The sequence below is a fragment of the Panthera pardus genome, unplaced genomic scaffold, assembly GCF_024362965.1.
Source record: "Panthera pardus isolate Hobbes unplaced genomic scaffold, ASM2436296v1 HiC_scaffold_23, whole genome shotgun sequence".
Lineage (NCBI taxonomy): Eukaryota > Metazoa > Chordata > Mammalia > Carnivora > Felidae > Panthera > Panthera pardus.
Window position 1 is genome coordinate 761,144 of NW_026526799.1, and position 21,016 is coordinate 782,159.

A 21,016-nucleotide genomic window follows, 5' to 3' on the forward strand; every position below is an offset into this window, starting at 1 on the left:
CGTGTCTGCAGGTGGGAAGGGCTCAGCCTGGGGCCGGGGGGCTCCCGCACGGCTGGCCGACACCTCACGCGTCCCGGAGTGCCTAGCACAGGCCTGGCACCCTAACGGGGGCTGCCGGGCCCCTCGGGCGGCTGTTTGCTTCTAGCACTTTCTTTCTGGGCTCCTTCTGCCACTGGATGGGTAGAGAAGGCTAGAAGCCCCCTCCCTTCCCTCTTCTCCTCTGAAACTGGCCATCGCTGCTGGTTACAGGGTCTCTGTTCACCCTGACTTCAGCTCCCCATCTGTAAAGTGGGCGAGTCCGGTAAAGACGCACCGATTCTGGCGATTCCCTTGCAGGCCATGTGCCAGATGTCTGCCCCTGTGAGAAGGGGTCTTCGCCCCTCCCAGCGTGAGCACGTCCTGACCTCGCACCCCACACTTCTTGGTGAGACCCCAGAGCATCACCCCCCTTCCCGGGAGGGCGCTCACCTCGACCCCACCCGTCCTGGAGGCCACCTGCTGGGGCCGAGCTGTAGTGCCCGGGAGCCGGGGCCGAAGCAGTGGGACCCCTCAGCTCTCTGCGTGGCTGTGGACCCTCCTCTCCCGTGTCCACCAGCAGCCACACACCAGAGGGCCCGAACTTCCTGCCTCTTTGTCCCGCAGACCCCAAGTCAGGACCCTCCTGACTCACGGTCCGATGTGGGGACCGTGCCAGAAACTCAGGCTTGTGTGGGACTGCAAACACAGGGTGCCGGACACAGCTCGCGCTCTGCTGGCCCAGGACCCCGCTGTGGGGCCACCTGGGCCGGCTTGTCGCCGACCCGTCGGCAGGGAAGGCTGCTGGGGCCAGGGCGGGACGGTGACACCGTGTAAACCAGGTGCCACACTAGTGGCTCACCGTGTTCATGTATTTTTTCATTTAGGAAACTATAAGTAAACGTTTAGAGACAGAGCGTGAGCAAAGGAGAAGCAGGGAGAGAGGGAGATGCAGCATCCGAGGCAGCTCCGGGCTCCGAGCCGTCAGCACAGAGCCCGACGCGGGGCTCGAACCCATGAGCCTCGAAATCGTGACCTGAGCCAAAGTCGGACGCTTCACTGACGGAGACCCCAGGTGCCCCCGTGTCTCACTGGGCTTACAACAGACGCGCTGCACCATTCGACTGGCTGTGAACGCAGCCGCCACTCCCGTGCAGGCTGCCACCTCCACGACGCGCCCTCTCCCCCCCCCCTCAGCCCCACGGGTGATTTATCGTCACCAACACACACGAGCCTTCCTGCCTCTGCACCTTCGCTCATGCTGTTCCCTCCTCCCAGAGCGCCCTTCCCCGCCACCACCCTCACGGTCAGCTCTGATGTCCCCTCTCAGGGGCGTCTTGCCCACCGCACCAGGTGACATCGCCACTAGACGTCTGGCCCCTCCAGCGCCACCCGGACTCCGTCTCTGACTCACGGCGGTGTTTCATCACTTCCTGCGCGCGTCTCTCACTGCAGGGTGAGCACAGAGCACGTCTGATCGCCGCTGCTCCCATGTTCTCGCAGGACCGCCCACCGTGGCCGCTCCTCCTGGAGCCTGGGGGCTGTGTGCCCTCGGCACGTCCCTTCCGTTTGGACGTTCCCTTCACTCTGTCACTATTTTCACCTTCACAGGCGACACCTCGCTCGCTTCTGCAGCCTCAAGAGGCGTCCTGGGCAGACGAGTGGGCTTCCGCTCTACGTTCAGCCTTAATTCCGCGTGATTTTAATTTGCTCGTGAAAACAGCCCTTTTGTCTCGTCGCATCAGAGAGCACAGGTTGGGTCAGCAAGCTGCTGCGCTGGGCCCTCCGAGAGCGGGCTGACGGGGAACGCAGCTCAGGACGCAGGCTCAGGCACACCTGAGCTTCCCCACGCGGGCCGTCGGAAGCGTCTACACTCACTGCAGGACCACCACCAGCTCTCTGCACGTGAAGGATAAACACGCACCTCCTCGGACCCCCAACAACACAAATCCAGGAGGCATCGCCATCTCCCGCTTGCGAGAAGCCCGAGCTCGGAAACGTGACGTCACCGTCCGTCGTGACACCTGGAGCCGGGGCTGGCGACCGGGATGCTGCCCTCACGTTCACACCTTCCTCGGGCTCCGCCGGCCCCCGCTGTGCCGAAACGGAGCTGAACGCCACCTCCTGGGGTCGCCCGGACGCTCAGCAGACCTTGTGCACACGACCCTGCCTGGGCTTCCCCGGCCCCGTGTGCACAGAGGCGCCTTCACGCCGGGGCTGAAGCTCGCGCCTGAGGCCCCCGGAGCGTCAGGGACCCGCGGGCCGCCGCCAGGACGGGGCAGGAGGAGGGCGAGGCCAGGGGCCGGGGGAGGAGCAGGCCCGGTGGCCAGGGAGGTCGGACGGTGTGGCCTGTGGCCCCCTCGCCCCTGCACCTGCTGAGACAAACACCGCGGCCCCGCGGCCCGTGTTTCTGCAGTGTTCTCGTTTCGTAATTAGAAGAAGAAAAATAGCCACTTGAGAAAAAAAAAGGCAGCACGAAGCTTCACCCGTGCCGTCGTTTAAACAGCCTGCCGCGAAAATCCACGTTTTATGAAACAGAAACTAAGCCAAAGCCCTCGTCCAAACAGACGTTAAGTCAAAACCAACAAGCAGGCAGACAGCCCCAAACCGCACGGACGCGGCCCAGCACCCCGGCGAGGCCCAGTGGCCGGCCGGCCCGGTGCCCCTGCTGCTGCCCGGGCCGCGAGCGGGCTCTGGCGGGCACTTACTTGATCATCTGCGGCACGGTGACCTTGGAATTCTCCTCAAATGCGTTCATCATGAGGCCGTTGCAGCGAATGTTGTCCACACACTGGAATCAGGGAGGCCCAGGGTCAGAGCCCGGCCACCGCCGAGAGGGCGGCCGGCGTGCCCAGCCTGACGCGGGGTCCTCGCGCGCCTGAGGGTGTCGTCCAGGCAAGGGCGGGTGGGGCGCAGCCTTCCTTCGCCGCGTCTGGAGGTCAGCTCCCCTTCCGTGACCTTTGGGGGATTGCCTGACCTCGCCGGGCCTCCTGTCCCTGACTTCAAAGTGGGGACAATGACTCCTACGCAGCCAGATTGTTCGCAAGAGGAGGCGCCTGACCTGGAGGGTCTGTCGCTGACCTCTGGGGTCTAGCGTGAAGGGCGAGGTCAGAGCCACGGTCGTCGGGGTCCCCCTGCCGGAGGCTGGCCCCCTACGCCCCTGAGTGCACATGCTGTCCTGCACCCCGGGTCCTCCATCCACCCTCGGCCAACGCTCTGAGGCTGCGGGCGGTTCCGTGGCCAAGCTCCCACCTCGGGCAGGGGGTGGTTAGGCTGCCTGCACAGGGGAAGACGCACTGACCTTTCAGCCTCCGGAAAATTCAAATCCATATTCTGTTTCGAAGAAGCAGCCCCCACCCAAATGAAAACACCTTTTTTCCGGGGGAGGGGGGGCGGGGAGGACTTTTTCCCTTCTCACTGCCCCCCTCCCCGAAACCTTCACATCTTTGCCACGGGAGGGTTTCCTCTCGGTTCAGAATCTCCCGGTTTTGAGGATGTGTGTGTTGAGGGGGCTCAAAGTCACCAGAAAGTTGGGAGAGGCTGGCACAGCAGGGACAGCCCTGCCCCATGTGCTGGGGGCCAGTGTCCGGTCAAGGCTGGGTCCCCAGATCTTTGGGGGGACTTTTATTTTTAAAAGTTTTAAATATTTATTTATTTTTGAGAGAGAGAACAGTGTGTGAGCAGGTGAGGGGCAGAGAGAGAGGGAGACGCAGAATCCGAAGCAGGCTCCAGGCTCTGAGCTGTCAGCACAGAGCCGGATGTAGGGCTCGAACCCACGAACCAGGAGATCATGACCTGAGCCAAAGTCGGAGGCTTAACTAATCGCACCCCCGGGAGGTGGGGGGAGGGGGGGGCGGGACTTTCAGAGGAAGGTTCCTGTTCCCTGCACTGCCCAGCCCAGTGTCTCCACCCCGCTGCTCTTAGGCTGTCTTCAGCACTGCTTCTACCAGCAACACCAAAACTCGGGGCGCCTGGCTGTGGACAGAGCTCCCCAGAGGCATGAGGGGGCCTGGGGATGGGCTGGGGGCCCTGACGCCTGCTGGGATCAGCACTCTTTCCTAGTGTCTGGTTTTCCGGGTTTCTCTGGGGCACACTGCGCTCCCAGAAAGAGCACACATCTACCACACGGTACCCTGTCCTGCCTCGTTCTTCCGGCATTTCCGGACGGGCAGCAGGCCAGGGAGCTGGGGGAGCGGGCGGTCGGGGGCGGGGGGCCCAGCATTAAAGAGAGCGGATCCCCCGCTTTGCCGTCCGCTGCTCCCTCACCCCGCGGAGGGCAGGCCACAGGCAGACGGCCGGCGAGGGCTTCCTGGCTGCGGGGAGGGGCTGTACTAACCCACCGCCTGTCCTGGAGCCCAGGGCGCTGACAGCCTCTTCCAGACTCCCATGTCCCAGACCCCCTGTCTGACTTCCAGACAGACTCTGCCTGGTCTCACAGGAGTCCGTGGCTTGCTGGCTCTGCTCACCCCTCCCTGGAAAGCCTGCGCTTTCCCTGCCTGCTGTGCTCACGGCCCTAACGCTTGGGCAGGCCCGATGGAGGCCGAGGCGCTCTGTGTAGCTGACCCGAGGCCGTGTGGGGCCTTTCCCCTCTCTCTGAGCTCTGTGGTCTCCAGCACCCCTGGGCTTAGGATGCTTACCAATGGCCTGCCGCATGTGCTAAAATGCACTTGTATCCGGTAAGTCTGCTGGGGCCTGGGGGCAGCTCAAAAACCCGGACTTTTAAACATCACTGTAGCATGAGATCCAGGTACCAAGGGTTCTCCTCCCACTCTGCCAACGTGAGGGCAGCACTTGGAGGGAACTTGTGTCTTTTCCTGGAGCACATGGAGCCCGTCCCCCCCCCACCCCCCCCCCGCCACTCCCAGGAACAGGTGACCCTGCTCACCTGGCTGATGTCACTGGTCCACGCTGCCTTCTCCTGTCTGGACGAGGCCACGAGGATGACCGTGAAGGGCGGGGAATCCTTGGGCTCCACTCCGATCTTAAAATCTAAGTGATCTATGTCTTGGCTGGACCCTTTGGCTTCCGGTTGGCAAAACACAGAGTTAGCATGAGTGGGGCCTCTCTGAGTAGGGAAACCTCTGACAAGGCCCTGTCTGTCTTACCCCCGGGAGGACAGTGGTGGTGGGGGGAGTGGGCACCTGGCCACTCGCTGTATCAGACATTCTCCCCTGCACTCCCGGGGGGAGGGGAGCCCCCTCGAGACGGACAAAGCAAGGACCTGGGCTGAGAAGAAGCTTACGACACGTGGGCGGTCCGGCAACAGAGCTGTGGGCACCCCCCTGCCCTTGTCACATCTCGGGGTAGCTGAGGTCACGAGCGACAACATCCTAGAGACCCCCCGCAGGGCGGCAGCGAGGCCAGGACGAGAACGGCCTTGGGGCCGGGCCCTCCCGCCATCCCAGGGTGGTCCCAGGCCGGGCTGGATGGGGAACTTCAGATCTCGCACTTTCGCGGCCCCGACCAGACACTGAGCTCAGTGTGGGCCTCCCCAAGAGCAAAGCGCCTTCTCTGCATTTTCGTTACTGTTCTCCGCTTGGGAGCTTCCTTCAAGTCTTGGGAGCTGGAAGACCAAGCTCACAGTTTAGGATGCCTTCACTGTGCCCTCGTGAACCGGGGAACCACTTGGTGGAACGACGCAGAAGCCCGGCTCTGTCCTGCGGTCGCTACGCGGCCGTGGGGGGCGCCCTTCCCGCCCCAGACGCGGATGCCCCCGTGCACGTCCAGGGACCATGTGGCGTCTCTGGGGCCCCCGCCTCTTCCAGTTGGGACCCTCCAGGATTTCAGGGTTTCCTGCTGGGCACAGGGGAGCCTGTTCCGTGTGGTGACGCGGGGAGGGGATGCCGGCGGGTCCTCTGAGAAGCGGGGTGCCCACCTGTGAGCGAGGGTGCTGAGGGGGGCTGCACAGCGCAGGGCCTCTACCTCCCTTGGCCCCGGAAGGAAAGTGGCTTTGGGGCCTGACCACTGCACTGAAGCCTGGGCTTTCCCGTGGCCCAGCCGAGGCCACGACTGGAGAAGCTTCCTCGGCCAAGGACGCTCCAGACAGACCGAGCCTATGCTTCCCGTGGGGGTTGCCTGGCTCGGCTCCAGTGGACGTGCAGGGAAGGCACAGAGCCCTGCCACCAGGGCTGACCGGGGGCACGGGCCTGAGTGTGTGTGGACGAGGCTCCCGGCGCCTGGCAGACCCCCAGCCTGAGCCCCGGGCCCGGACCAGGATCCAAGGTGGCTCGGCCCTGTTCCGGGGCACCCCAGTCTGGGGAAGGGTAAAGACACAGGGTCCTGTGCCCCGGGGGGAGGGAGGGGCAGTAAAGAAGGGACAGGAGGACCAACCTTAGCCCAATCAAGTGACACTAGTGACCCCACCCCGTAACCTAAAACAATGACCCCGTCCCCCAGGGATGCCGGGGAGGGAAATCCCACAGAGCCCTTCCCCCACTGCCAGGGCAACCCCCCTTGCGTCCCCCCCCTGCTGGTGTCACATGTCCCCGCGCTTCCCACTGGAGGACAGAGCAGGCCGAGGGCCTCTCCGGCCTCTCGTGCGTGGCGCCCAGGACCTGTGCGTGGGGGTGCTCGGCGGACCCCTGCGTGGCACCTGTGGACGTGCTCGGTAGAGCGCAGTGACCCCAGACTGAACGGCGCCAACCACTCAGGGGGCCCGAAGAGTGTGGGAGGAAGAGGGAAGCGGACCAAGGCCCTCCCACTGCGGGCCCGGCTTCCCTGGGTCCAAGAGCGGGACGTCCCCCACGACCCGGCGGGTCTGGGGTGGGTGAGAGTCTGTGGGGGCGGCCGTGCGCACGGGCACGCGTGCGGCCCCCAGCCCTACCTTCTTCCTCCGTGCTCTCTGGGTCCTCCAGCAAGGTGCAGTCGATGAGGGAGATGACCCCGTTCTGAAAGACAGCAGGGCCACCTCGAGTCACCAGGACACGGGCCGGTGAAGGGCCCCGGGACTGGGGCGTGGCGCAGCCGTACAAGCTCAAGGGTGTGTGCGTCACATTCCGCGTGGGCACTCTGGTTCCCACGTGGAAGGACGTGCTCTTCGCATCGGGGCCCCCACGAAGCAGATCAGGCGGGACTGTCTCGGGGGCTTTCCAGGGACGAGGGTCAAGGGTGGGTGGGGCGGGGGCTGCGGAGTCCCCGATTCCGGGCTGAGACTCCACGTCTGCAGCCTGGACACGGGTTTACCGGACTCCGCACACGTCTCGTTCTGATTTTACAGATGAGGAGACGAGATCGGAGACGGGGATCACGCCTGAGGTCACCCGGACCCTTAGAGCTGGGGTCGCAACCTACTGGTTGCCCGTTATCGGGGGCATCTGGGTCCCTGAGAGTGGGAGCACCTCCGGGCATCGGACGCCCCGGCACCGTGGTGAACAGGGACCACAGCCGCGGGTGCAGGATGCCGACGCCCCCCCCCAGAGCTGAGGTCCACTCCCCTCCCTGCCAAGTGTGGGCCAGACTCGGTCACCTGTGTCTCAGATGCTGTGCGCCTGTGGGAGCCACAGCCCCCTGCTTGCTCTGCGGGGGTCCCTGGGACCACGTGTTCTGGGGGAGCCACAGCAGGAAGGCTGGTACAGCGGGAGAGCTCGGCCTGGACGCCAGCTCGAGAGACCCCGGGCCCCACCCGCCCAGCCGGGGGCTCCAGGCCTCCTCACTCAGAAGCTGAGACCTTGGATGTGGGTAACCTGTCCCACGGGGCGGAGAAGTGGGTAGTTAACGTAATAACTGATGGCGACAGAGACGCTGGCCACACATTCAATCTACACACAGGTGTTTGCAGGGACGGCAGCCCGGGGGGCAGGGGGACTGGAGGGGGCATCGGGTGTCCCCGATCCTGGGTTCTGCTTCTCGCTTTGCTGCTCGGTGGCCTCGGGCGAGCCCCGGGCTTGATCATCTGTAAAGCCCCATCTAGCTCTGATGTTCTCTTCCTTCTGGAAGACCTTAGGGTAGTCTTACAGCTTGACTTTGAGCCTGTAGTTCAAGGACACAGACTCTGGAGCCAGACTGCCTGCCCGGGACCAAATCCCCGCTCTGCTGCTCGCGGGCTCCTAGACGCCTCAGGCCCTTTATCCGTAAAACGGGGAAGTAACCGTATCGGCTTCAGCGGGTCGTTCCAGGAGCTGAGTGTGTGCACTTGGGGGAGTGCCTGGCCCACGCTAATGCTTACGCAAGGGCTCGCTACCACGAGTATCGTTACAAGTTCACGACCACGTAACTGGAAGTGACGGCGACGGTTACCCGCCGAGCAGGTACTGCGTCCCAGGCACCACGCCACGCCCTTGCTTCACGCTCACGGCATCCCCGAGGGACGTGTTTTCACCCCCATCGCGCAGATGGACTAACCGAGGCCTGGTGAGGCACCTGCTGGCAGGAGCGGGTGCTGGGACTTGACGAGCATCTCCGAGTTCCTTATGAGAAAAACTTTAAAAGCCCGAACAAACACCCCCAACCAAAATACGACAAAGGTAAAGACACGTGCTTTCAGGCAGCGTCTCCAGTTCGACCTGCCCCGCTGACCCCCGCCTGCAGGAAACGTCCCCCCAGCCCGACAGAGATCCTCAGCCGAGACTCCGGAGCTAATGAATACGGAGAGCTCTCCCTGACCCGGAATTCGGTCGAAACTGGAGCGTTCGCCGTAAGCTGACTTCCCCTCGTGCAGCCAAACGGCCGATTTGTGCACGTGTCAACATAAGCGGTGCGTTCCCCGCAGCCACGGCGTCTCGCAGCGTCTCTGTGCGTTCTGGGCCAGGCATCCCGGGTCTGGAAGAGCGGCTTGCCCGAGGCTCTGGCTGAATCGAGGGCACCTTCCGGCCTTTTCTAGGCCGCCGCCGCGTGTTCGGACCCGAGACCCTCCGAAGCGCGCTTCCCTGGGAGACCGCGGTTCACAGGTGCTCTGCCTCGACCAGGAAGATGCGCCCCCACCGCCAGCTGCTTGCGCCTCTGCAGGGCCTCTGGTGAGGATGGTCACCCCTGCTTTGCAGATAGGGAACTGAGGGAGAGACGGGCAGGGGCACTTCTGGGCTGTTCCAGACTCTCGTGCGTGTGAGAGACTGAGTCGGGGCCAGGTCCTGAACTCGGGGCAGTGAGATAAGCAATGTGCCAAGCTGGGTGCAGGCTGACAGCAGGTGGCACCTGAGTAGCCACGAAGGACAGGAAGGCGGTCTTCCAGGGGAGAAAGAAGGGGACAGTATGAGCCAAGGCCCTGTGGTCTGTGAAGGAGCAGGAGGCGTTTGAGGTGCGGATTCCCCGTCACCTTTGCCCTCTGTGACTACTTAATTGTCCCAGGGAGGCAGAGTGCAGTCCCCCACGACCACAAATTACGCTGTCGAGTTCCCCACGTTTGGGGAAATCGCAGGGTCAGCACATCCGTGTGGTGGGTAAGTCTCCCCCTGGGAGAACCACCTCCGCGATCACGGCATCCCTCTGCCAGCGAGCGTTCCCCCTTGCTTTGGGGACGGGCCGATCAGCAGACTGTGTGGGGTCTCCTGCAGGGCCGTGCGGTCCTGAGGACGGCCCTTCGTGTCTGCTCTCCTGCTGGCACGTCGTGCCTGGGATGCCCCGCGAGCCGCTGCGCGAGCTCCTCCTGAGCGGAGGCTCTGGGCGCTGCTCCGGCCTCAGCAGGTGCCGTCCTCCACCCAGCCCCTCACACGCACGCGCGCACACACACGCGCGCCTCTCAGCGGTTTGTCTAGACCCCCGGGCCCTCTGCCCTGGCACCGGCGGTCGGGGGCTCCTCTGGGGGTCCTGACACGCGCTCCGTGTTCCCCATGATTTCTCCAGCAGAAAACCCGGCTGTGTCCAGCTCTCTCCGACCCGCCCGTCAGACCAGCACACACGTGTGCACTCTCATGTGTCTGATCCCCGGCCCGCCGTCTGGGCCCCAGGTCAGGGTCAGCCGGGCCCCCGTGGTGGTGCCCGCCACGAGCCTCTGCAGCCCCCGCAGCCCTCACCTTGGTCAGGTGCAGTTTCCCGCCAGAGCCCCTGGTGCAGATGATGAGATGCTTGGAGAACAGGAAACACTGTCGCTCGCCCTCTTTCTTCAGGGACAGAGACCCCAGGCGGCCCCTGGTGATCTTGCCCTTCTCAGACATGGGCACCTGGATGAGGGAGCCTGTGGGTGGAGGGCAGACCCTGAGCCCACCTCCCAGAGCCACGCCCACCGCCGGCCAGCTCTCAGGTGGGTCACGATGCCGGGAGGGGGGAGTCCCGGGTCCTGGTAGCAGGTGCACCCCGGACGCTCTCTCAGCCCCGTCAGCCAGTCCCTGCAGGACCCCTCGGCCCCCTGCCGGGGCCCCGGCAAGTGGAGGAGCCTCCAGGACAGGTCCCCCGTGGCAGGAACGCAGGGCTGGGTGGGGGTGGGGGCAGCACACGTGGGGAGCCGGCTCTAGAGCAGAAGGGGCAGCACCAGGCACAGCCCCGCAGCCACAGCAGACACGACTGCTCAGGCACAGCATGCCGGCCCCGTCCCTGACACCGCGTGCGGGAGGCCACTCCCGGGCAGGGCCATCCGGGGGAAGAAGTCACCTGCTGCCCCTGCTCCCGCCCCACACGCCCCTCCTCCCCCTCCTCCCCCTCCTCCCCCTGGGCCTTCTGTCGGTCAGGCACCTGCCCGGCCCTCTTCTGCGCTCCCTCCTCGCTCAGCTCGTCACCTGTGGCTCTGAGTGCCGCTCCTTGGCGGGAAAGCCCTTCCTTTCCACCTCGTGAACGCCTATTTGTGCTTCCCTCCCAGGAGGGCCTGCCCGACTCCCCTCACCCTGCCTCCCGCCCCGTCCGGCACTGCCTGGAGCCCTGTCCTGCGTCTGTCTCCTCAGGATCCCCTACACTGTCCGCTCCTGGAGGGGGGACCGGCCTACTCCCCCCGCCTGGTTCCAGGTCCAGCACAGCCCCACGGGAGAGGAGGAAGCACTTTGCTCGGGGAACAGAGCAGATTCCTGGTCTGCGGGGACGCTGCCTGTGCCAAGAGGGGCCGCTCTTTGACCACCGCAGCGTGGGCCCGGTGCCGCCCAACTCAGGCAGGGTGGACGGGGGAAGGGCACGGGGGTCACACGGGGGGCTTAGAGTAAAACTCCAAGCTGAGGACACCTGCAGGGCCAGCTGCCCAGGCTGCAGGAGGTGTGGGCAGCTCTCCCTCTGGCCAGAGAGGCCCAGGGCCGGACGGAGGGACCTCTGACGTGGGCGAGCACAAGCCGGTCCCCACGGGACGTGGGCTCTGGATGGGACAACCCTCAGAAGCACCGAGGCCCCAACGTCCTGGCACCAGCAGCCAGCCCCCCGCCCCGCCGGCCCTCAGTGGGGCTGCACCTCCCAGGCGAGGAAAGGGAGCCACTGTGAACGTGACCGTCCCCGAGAGGCCGAGGACACGGGCACTGAGCCACACCGCCTTCCTCGGGGCTGGGAACGCTAGATTCGGGCCTGTCCGCACCTGCCCTCGTCCTCTGCTCCCTACTCTCTCCCCAGAACGTGGTGTCCGTGTTCACGGGGACACACGACAGACCGGGCCGCCTGGGAAGGAGTGTGTTCCCCTCTGGGGAAAAGGAGCCCGGAGGCCAACGGTGTCTGCGTCTGCAGGTGTGGGTACGACGTCCACAGGCCTCCAGCGGCCCCGAGACACTCAGCAGACGTGCCATTTGGAGGTGTCCCTGGGGCTGCCTGGGGCGGGGGAGGGCAGGCCACAGGGGACGTACCTTGTCTCACGAAAGTCTGGCTGGTGTCCAGCAGGATTTCACAGCCTTCGATAATCATGCGCTCGATGGCTAGATTTTTCCGGATGTTCTCTGTCTCGCTCACTTCGTCATGCATTATCCTGCAGGGACAGGAAATAAGTCAGAGGCAGAAGGAGGCAATGGCCAGGCCTTTGGCAGTGCTAGCAGGAAAGGCCGGCCCCTGGATTCTCTGAGCCTGCAGTCACGAAGGGGGAGAGGGCATGCATTTATCAAGTGCCCGCTGTGTGCAGGACGCTCGACGGGCACGATCTCATTTTATTCTTCTGGAAACCCAAGGAGGCAAATGTTATTTCAGAGAAAAAGAAATGGAGATTAACAATTAGGAAGCAAGTGTGTCTGATCTAAAAGTCTGACCCATGTGGAACAGACAGAAGAATGTGGAGGAAGATGGGAGCATAGCAAACGTCCCTTGTTCACTATTCTGGCCCATGTGCCCCTGCTGGCCTTATTTCCATCCACAGAACAAACCATGTTCACCTCTGCCTCAGGGCCTTTGCACTTGCTAGTCTTTCCTTTAATGCTCTTCATATGGTTGTTTGCTTAATGTTGTTTGGGTTCTGGACTTAGTTTCGGGGTGCCAGCAACCCAGCTGGCTCAGGGGAAGCCTGACTTGAGTCCGGCTCCAGCCCATCGGGGAGGGAAGCAGGACAAGCCGGCCATTATTCTGAGACTCTGGGCGTCTCTCTTGTTTGTCCTGTTCTGACCGCGGTGGCACCCATCCTCTCCAGGAGGTGGCGCCAGTTACCTGCTTTTAAATAAGCTTTGCAGAAAAGGGGGCCGTGAGTTTCCGGGGGGTCAGGAGGTCACGGGTAAGTTTGGGGAGGGGTCTGGAAAAAGCGCCCACGTACTCCAGGAGAGGCACAAAGCCCCGTTTCGTCTGATTCCACAACTAGGAAGCCAAGAGGGAAGGTCAGTGCGTGTGGTTTACAAAGTCCGAACCCAAGACAGCGGGAGGGGCAGCCCGTGGAAGCTGCACGGTGCTGAGCGGTGAGTCCACGCCTCTGTCCTGAGCCGGCCGGAGGGGAGGACCCTGGGGCGAGGACGGGGGATGATGCACTCCACGTGCTGACCCTGCGTCTGGCGCACGGCCCGCACTTCAGCAAAGGGCAGCGGTCACCGACCACAGGTCCCTGAACGCGTATTTCTATCCGTTTCTTCTGGTTATCAGACGGGGCATGTGGCCGGGCCTCGGTGTCCCCACGATGCTGTCCTCAGAGCCCAGGCCCTAGCCCTCCTCCGGGAGGGACCGGTCGGGCTGTGCTGGCGCCCCGGAAGGGATTCAGCAGCCAAGGGTAAGGGAACCTTTTTTTTTTTTTTTTCTGAGGGTGCAGATTCTCCTGGGAAAGGGCTGTATTTAGTGAAAAATAAGGGGTGATAACCAAGTAGCGAAATTGGTTTTGTCGTCAGATAAACGCGAGGTGCAGCTGATCGGACCGTGCCAGCCCAGGGCCGGGGTCTGCGTCCGGGCGCAGGGGGCGCTTGGGGAAGGGCTGGGGTCTGCGTCTGGGCGCAGGGGGCGCTTGGGGAAGGGCCGGGGTCTGCGTCCGGGTGCAGGGGGCGCTTGGGGAAGGGCTGGGGGTGCGTCTGGGCGCAGGGGGCGCTTGGGGAAGGGCCGGGGTCTGTGTCTGGGCGCAGGCTGCACACGGCTGGAGGTGGTGCCTGCTTCTCTGTGAGCCCAGCCAGTGAGGGCAGGGCCAGTCCTGAGGAGGGGTCTGTGAGCACAGCTCAGGGGGGCTGGAAGCTCTCCTCAGGGCCCCAGGCAGGGTGGGGGTGACAGGGCTGTTGCCATGGAGACAGGAAAGCTCCCTCCTGTGTGGTTAGGGCCTCGCTCAGGGCCCAGGTGCAGGTCACTGGCTGGGACAGAGGAAGAGCCGGCCAAGTGCTCAGGACGCCGGGGGAAGGGAGTCGGGGTCTCGGGCCAAACACCTTGACCTGCACGTGCCCCCTGGACCCCTGCCTGCACAGGCCGGGGTGCCCAGCAGTGACAAGGAGCCTCGCTGCCTCACGGGGGCCCCAAGGCTTCTCCTGGGGGAGGAATGTGCAGGGACAGCTCCCTGGGACTTGAAAGGACGGGGTGCCCACTCCCCAGTGGTTTTGTTTGTCTGAAATCACGCCCTGAGAACACCCTCACCCCGCCCTGGACCAGCCCGTCCTCCCTCTGCCCAGGTGGGAGCTGTGGCCCGGCCGGCGGCCCCTCGTCAGCCTGGGGAAGCCTCTCAGGGCACGAGTGCTTGATGGGGCCCAGGCAGGACGGGGGCTCCACACCCTGTGGGCCGAGCCTCCTTTGCAGGGTTCAGGGCCCCTTCGGTCTGGGCTCCACGCGGTGCAGCCCCTGGGGCTCAGCCCTCATCCCTGGTGGTCTCACCAGCCTCCTGACAGGCCCGTCTCTGAGCTGGTGACCCCTGACCCCCAGACACAAATGCCCTGCCCCCTCCTGTGGCTGCCTCTGTGCCATCCATCTGTCTCAGGTCCAGCCCAGCCCCAGGGAGATTCCAAGGAACAGGAAGGACTCCCCTGCAAACCGCCCTCCGCAGTCTCCGTCCTGGCCAACAGCAGCCCCGGCCTCCAGTCCCTGCGGCTGCGCCTAACTCGCCAGAGACACCTGCTGGTTCCGCCTTCAAAATGCACCTGGAATCTGAGCCTCACCCCCACCCCCACGGCCACCACCTGCCACCGGCCACCATCTCCTGCCTGGGTGCAGGGGGCATATGGGAGCCAAGGCGTTTGGCCTGAGACCGACGCCCAGGGTCCCGGAAGAGGGGTCAGCCCGCTCCTCCACACTGGCCCCTTGGCTTCTGCCCGTGCAGAAGGCGGGCTCGCCGGCTTTGGAGATGGGGCGGGGGGGGGGGGAGGGAGGGCCAGGTGTGGGGTCGCTGACCAGAGTCTCGGGCACGTGAAGCCACAGGGCTGACACATTTACGCTGGAGGACAGAGCAAACGGCCCCTGTGGGTGCCCTTCCCCGGACCATCCACGCCGGGGACACACGGGCCACGCCATCCTGCCCAGTGGCCGCTCAGGCGTGAGCGTCGAACTGTCAGTCTGCTCGAGGGGCTCTGCCTCCCGCTGGCGTAGGCTGAGCCCCTTCCTCCCAACCCTGACCTGACCCTGACCCTGACCACCAGCTTTTACCACCTGGGGCTGGAAGTTCCTGCTGGGGGCGCCCAGAGCCCGGCTCACCTGGACAGCTCCTCCAGCTTGGATTTGGCATAGTCTAGGCTGTTCCGCTCCACGTGCTCATGAGGCGTGTGGGCCAGGAGCTCGTGCAGCGTCAGGATGTACCTGGGAATCTGTGGCGGGAAGGGGCAGGGGGCAGAGGCAGGGATGGGGAGACGGGACAGGGAGAGACAGAGCAGGAGCACAGAAGGACAGAGAGAGCAGGAAAGAAGGGCCCTCAGCTGGGAGGACTCCCAGGAGCAGGGCTGGGGAGGGAACTGGCTGCACTCTGTCCCTTGCAGCGTCCCACGGAGGCTGGTGGGCTCGGGCCCCGTGGCAGGGCCTGTGCCCGCCCAGAGAGCCCGCTCTGCGGTGCTGGATGGGGGGCGCGGCCAGGGTCAGGGGCCAGCTCCCCATCGCCTGCCCCGGGCATCCCCCACGCCCTGCAGGGCCAGGCCCCCTCCTCACTGTGGCCGGACTCGGCCACATCCCCCAGGCGCCACTTGGACCATGAGGTAGGCGAGGAAGGTATCCAGCACCTGGAACACAGAGGAGGTGACCTGGAACACGGGGGAGGAGGGGAAAGTGTCCAGCACCTGGAACACGGAGGAGGTGACCTGGAACACGGGGGAGGAGGGGAGAGTGTCCAGCATCTGGAACCCGGGGGAGGTGACCTGGAACCCGGGGGAGGAGGGGAAAGTGTCCAGCACCTGGAACACGGAGGAGGTGACCTGGAACACGGGGGAGGAGGGGAGAGTGTCCAGCATCTGGAACCCGGGGGAGGTGACCTGGAACATGGGGGAGGAGGGGAGAGTGTCCAGCACCTGGAACACGGGGCAGGAGGGGAAGGCGTCCCGCACCTGGAACATGGGGTAGGTGAGGAAGGTCTCCAGCGTCCTCTCCTCGCAGTCTGGCTTGGCCTCGTAGTGCTTCAGCAGCTTGTCGAAGTCCCGGTTCTGTTTGCAGTGCGCCAGGATCTGCAGGCTATACTGGTGATTCCGCACGAACTCCTGGTAGATGTTCAGCATGGGCAGCAGGATGTCGAACAGGTCGGCTGCGGGGAAGGCGGGTTCAGCGGCGGGCGGGGGGCCGGGGCCCGGCTCAGACCCCAGCCCGGGGGGGGTCCCGCCTCGGGGTGCCGCCGCCCTATCCGGGGCCGGACGGAGAGGCGCTGGGGCCACCTCCGAACCGCAGACTCGTGGCGACGGCCCGTCTGGCGTGGCCCCCGTGGACCAGAGGGCCAGCAGCGGGCTGCAGCGGGGGCCCCCCACCCCTTCGGGACGCCGCACACCCTGACGGCTCCCAGCCGGGAGGCCTGCCTGGAGGTGCTCTCTGCGGAGGGACGCGGCCTCGCCCAAGTCCTGCTCGACCCGACGGCGGGCCCGGGTGGGGTGTGAAGGGGGGGCCCCCGCCTCAGTCTGTGGCATCTCTGAGTCACCCCAGCTCTGGAGTTTCTGTGGGGTCGGCCGAAGCCTCCGCTGTAACTGCCCCCTGCCCTGCCTCCCTCACCGTGTCACACGAGGGCTCCCAGGAGGCCTCCCTCCTAGCCTGTCCCACCTGTGACACAAGTGATGGCCGAGGTCACACGGGGACTCTGTGGCGGACGTGGAAGCAGGTCTCCGACCGCGTGTTCCACGGCTTCCTGCCACACCACACACCCACCTGAGCCCGTCCCTTCCCCCACGTGTCCCTCCGTTCCCATCTTTCCAGACCCGCTTCGGTGAGGTGGGTCCCCCGCCGGCCTCCTGCCCTCCCAGCCCCCCAAAGCCCAACCACTCTCCCTAGATCTCAACACTTGCCGGGTGGGACAGACCCACCGAAACCGCTGCTCAACCCCATTAAGAAAGAAAAGCATGCGTCCTGGTCATAAACTCTGGGCAGGGGCTGCTGGACGGGGCAGTCCTCTGCCCAGTGGACGGCATCCTCCACTGGGAAGGACAGGAGGGGTGGCCCCCGTCTGCCCAGGCCGCTCTGATTTTGACCTCGGGGACAGTGGGGGTCTCTGACTTGAGAACACAAGAGAAAGCGCCTGCCCGGTCAGAGGCGTCCATGGCCCGAGGGCGGGGAAGCTTTGGGTCAGTAATGCTACTTTTGGAAACTGATAGTAAGGAGAAGTCGTCACCGGCAGAGATCATTACTTCTGAGCCAGCAATGGGCACCGAAGCATTACGAACCCAGCAAAAAGGATGCTTCCAGAGTAAGAAAACACTGGTGCTATGAAGTTAGGCAAAATAAATAAATAAAAAAAAATAAAAATAAATAAAACAACAGCAAGATTCAGAATCTAAATTCAGTATGTTTGCAATTATGTAAAATGGGGACAAAAAAACCCAAGATCTCTGCATAGAAAAAAAATTGGAAGAAAACACACTGAAATGTTTATAGCACTTATCTTTGGAAGGAGAACGATGATTGATATTTTTAAACCTTTTCTACTTTTCTAGATTCTCAAATTTTCTCAAATGGGTACACAGATATTATTTTTAAAAGGGAAAAGTACATAAGTACCTAAAAATACGCCGTTTCCTCCTAGAAATGCAGTTTTTGCCAACACGTGTGTTCTCTTCTCCCTCTGGGGGATTCGGTGGGTTTCTGGGGGGGGGGCTGCTCCAGGACGGAAGCACCACCGGCCCGGACGGCGGCCCCGGCGAGGGCCCTGGGGGGAGGTGGGCGGCCGGGGGCCCTGCGAGGGCCAGCTACTCACCCAGGACCAGCGTGGGCCAGCTGGAGATGCGGGCCTTCAGGCCCTGGTAGAATATCTGATGCAGGAACATGATGGTCTCGCTGAAAGGGGAAAGCGCGGGGTGAGCCCCGCCCCGGTGTGGGGGGGGGGGTCCCTGCCCCTCCAGGGCGCCGCGCCCCTGCCCCAAGCCAGCCCCCTGAGGACCCTGCGGGGCTCTGGAAGCGAGCCCCTTTCTCCCCAGAGACCTCGGCGCAAACACCGTCAGCACGGACAGCGTCACCCGTGGGGGCCGGTGTGGGACGAACACCAGGACCCTTGTTAAAAAGCAGTCGAGAATTTCGGCCTCAAGTGGGGGCCGCGCCCCGGGAGCCTGAACGCTGCACTGGCTCCCGGCCTCCCTGTGCCCCCAAGTTCTCACCTGCTGGGAGCGCCCCCTGGGGACCCCTGGAGGAGCCCAGGGTCACACGGGGGGGGGGGGGGGCTCTGGTGGAGTAAAGGCCACCGAGGGATGTACAAAACAGGCTGTGGCCTCAGACCCACAGGAAGCAGGGCTGCACTCTGCCTAGGCCCCTTCCCTGGCTGTGTGACCTCGAGCAAGACGCCGAACGTCTCTGATCCTCAGGTCTTTCACACAAACGTGGAGGCGCGACGGGATGCACCTGCCACTAACGGGACTATTTCAGTGTGGGGGGGGGGCACTCAGTCACCGCTCACTCTCCACCACCCTTTGGGGCAAAGTTAAGGGAGCAAAAGACCCAGTGTCCCCAAGCACCAGCTCCGTCGCCCCCTGACGTGCCGGGGGATGTGCGCTGTGCTGGGCAGCTTGGTGCTCTCCCGGCAGCCACACTGGCCCTGGCTTCCCTCCGGCACCCCCTCCCCGCCCACGGCTCTGCAGGCAGCTGGCCCCAGAACACAGCCCAGTCTGTCCTCACAGCTTGTCTCCTCGGGGACAGACTCCTGCTTCCTCCTGCAGCCCCTCCCCCCAACCATTCCTCCCCTCCCCCTCCCCCCGGGAGAGGTGGAGGGTCTCCCCAGAGCGGCTGGAGCTTGTGCTGAACCAGACGGGGAGTCCCGTAGGATGCTAAGGTCGTACACCCTATTCTTGGACCGGAAAACAGAGGCCCAGAGAGGAAGGGTTGGGGCAGCCGGAGCCTCTGAGCCCCGCTTTCCCTCTCCCCGGAATGTTCTCTGTGTCTGTGCTCTCTTCTCGCCCCCGCCCCCTTGTTCTGCTGTTCCAGGCACCGGGTATTTCCCCCCGGGGGGGGGCTGGTGCAGGAGCTGTCCCCTCTCCCAGCACCACGTGCCCTGGGGTCTCGCTCCGGGGTGGAGGGTGCTGAGGGGCGCAGGGACGTGGGGAGCAGAACGTGGGGTACCCCTCATGTATAGAGGGGCTCTGATAAGCAGGGGGCTCTGTGACCCCAGCGGGGAGAAGGAGGGCTGGGAGGGAAGTGCAGAGACAGCAGGGGCAGGTGGGGTGGGGGAGTCGGGGACAGAGACAGACACCGCCTTCAGGCTGAACAGCGAAGCCCATGACCCCATCATACCCACGAGACACACAGACTGGAAGGGAAACGTGGCACCGGGGGAACGTATCAAGAATCCACGTAGAGGACACCTGAGTTCTCGTTCTGAGCGTGGTCATGAGGGAGACCTGACTGTCATCTCCCTGAAGTCCCACGAGAATGGTCCCCCAGGTGTGGGGACACACGGATCCCTGACCAGGGACACCCCCACATGTGGGGACACACGGATCCCCGATCAGGGGCCACACCCTGGTCCGAAGTCATTTTTTATTTTTAGGCAAATCCCTACAGTGACTTTTGAAGGGTTGGTTTCCGTCTCTTTGTGGCCCCTGAACTAGTCTGTCGAGTGTACAAATACCAATTCCGAGAACCTTCAGGCCACATGTGAAGATCCTTCGGGCAGTTCAAAACCAAGAGACTGACCCAAGGGTGTGTGAGAATGCACGAAGGGAAGACTGTCTGATCTGAGACAGAAGAGTGGGTGTTAGGGGACTTTCAGGGGATCTTGAGGGAGCCCGGGGGCTCTGGACTACCTGGAGTTGCCACAGCAACCCTCGGGGGAGCCACCCCCAGGCACCTGCAGCCGACAACTGCTCAGGCTGCACCGAAAAGGAAACGCACCTTCTGGAAGTCCAGTACTGCACAGACCTCTGTAGTAGCATGCTGGGAACGTCATAAGCTGGGACTATAAAAATATAGCTGACAAAGCATCCATTTTAAAAGTATACGCTGTGAGAATTTCACCTGTAATCTTACTACCTAGAAATTACCATCGTTTCCCACCTGACAGGAAAACAAAATGATCTCATTGTGCTTTGATTTGCTTTAAAAAAAAGCCTTGTTACGTTCAGCAAACACTTTTCCTGTGTATCGGCCATCTGAATTCCTTCTTTTGGGAATGGCCTAGCCGTGTCCAAGGACTCTTTTCTCTTATTAATTTTTTTAACGTTTATTTATTTTTGAGACAGAGAGAGACAGAGCATGAACGGGGGAGGGGCAGAGAGAGAGGAAGACACAGAATCTGAAACAGGCTCCAGGCTCTGAGCTGTCAGCACAGAGCCCAACGTGGGGCTCGAACTCACAGACTGCGAGATCGCGACCGGAGCCAAAGTCGGACGCGTAACTGACTGAGCCACCCAGGCGCCCCTCATTGTTCTTATTTTAAAACGCTGTTACTTATATGTGTGTACGTCTTCACTTGAACTTGAAGACTGGCTTGCTATCCTGCACTGACTGGAATTACGTTGCATTTACAGAATATCTTGGGTGAACGCGGCAACTTTACGACACAAAACCTTTCCATCCAAAGGTGGCCCCACTCTCTGTTGTTGTATAGCCTGCAGGCTTAGGAGGATTTTTACGTTTTTAAGTGGTCTGGAAAGAAACAAAATAGTATTTCACAGTATGGGAACATACGTGACACTCACAGTTTAGTGTCCATAAACGGAGACTTAGGGGAACACAGCCACGTCCATTCATTCGTGGATCGTCCATGACTGCTTAGTTTCCGCACAGACCGCATGACCCACACGGTCTAAACTATCTGTCTGGTCCTCTACAGAAAAGGTGTGCTGATCCCTGGTCCACGTGAATAGTGTCCCTGAGCTGTGCAGTGCGTAACTGGTACAGCTGTATGCTATGGCCCTGAACTCACCCACAGCAAGCGGGACTCAGACACGGAGTAAGTCATTATTTAAGTGTGATGGCTGCCACCGAGGGCAGCACAGGACCCTGGGGACACATAAGCAGGGACACAAGCCGATGGTGGCAAGGGATATGGGGACGTGAGCCAAGGAAAGACATGGAGGCAGAGTGGAGACACCCGTCCAGGACACAGGGTGGGAGGCGTGTTCAAGGAAGAGGCAGTGACCTGTCTGCGGGATACACCTGGGAAGAGCTCCTGGTACCCGGCGCCCCACCG

The 21,016-nt window shown here is 63.0% G+C and overlaps 1 protein-coding gene across 1 annotated transcript in view; it reads right to left on the bottom strand.

Annotated features, from left to right (window-relative positions):
• RASGRF1 (Ras protein specific guanine nucleotide releasing factor 1) overlaps window positions 1–21,016 on the bottom strand; it is a 99,977-nt gene that overhangs the window by 31,996 nt on the left and 46,965 nt on the right. The window contains 8 exon segments of the mRNA XM_053888597.1: window positions 2,724–2,806; window positions 4,901–5,037; window positions 6,839–6,902; window positions 9,963–10,123; window positions 11,697–11,815; window positions 14,914–15,023; window positions 15,750–15,943; window positions 17,594–17,673. Coding sequence (XP_053744572.1) covers window positions 2,724–2,806; window positions 4,901–5,037; window positions 6,839–6,902; window positions 9,963–10,123; window positions 11,697–11,815; window positions 14,914–15,023; window positions 15,750–15,943; window positions 17,594–17,673 — 948 coding nt within the window.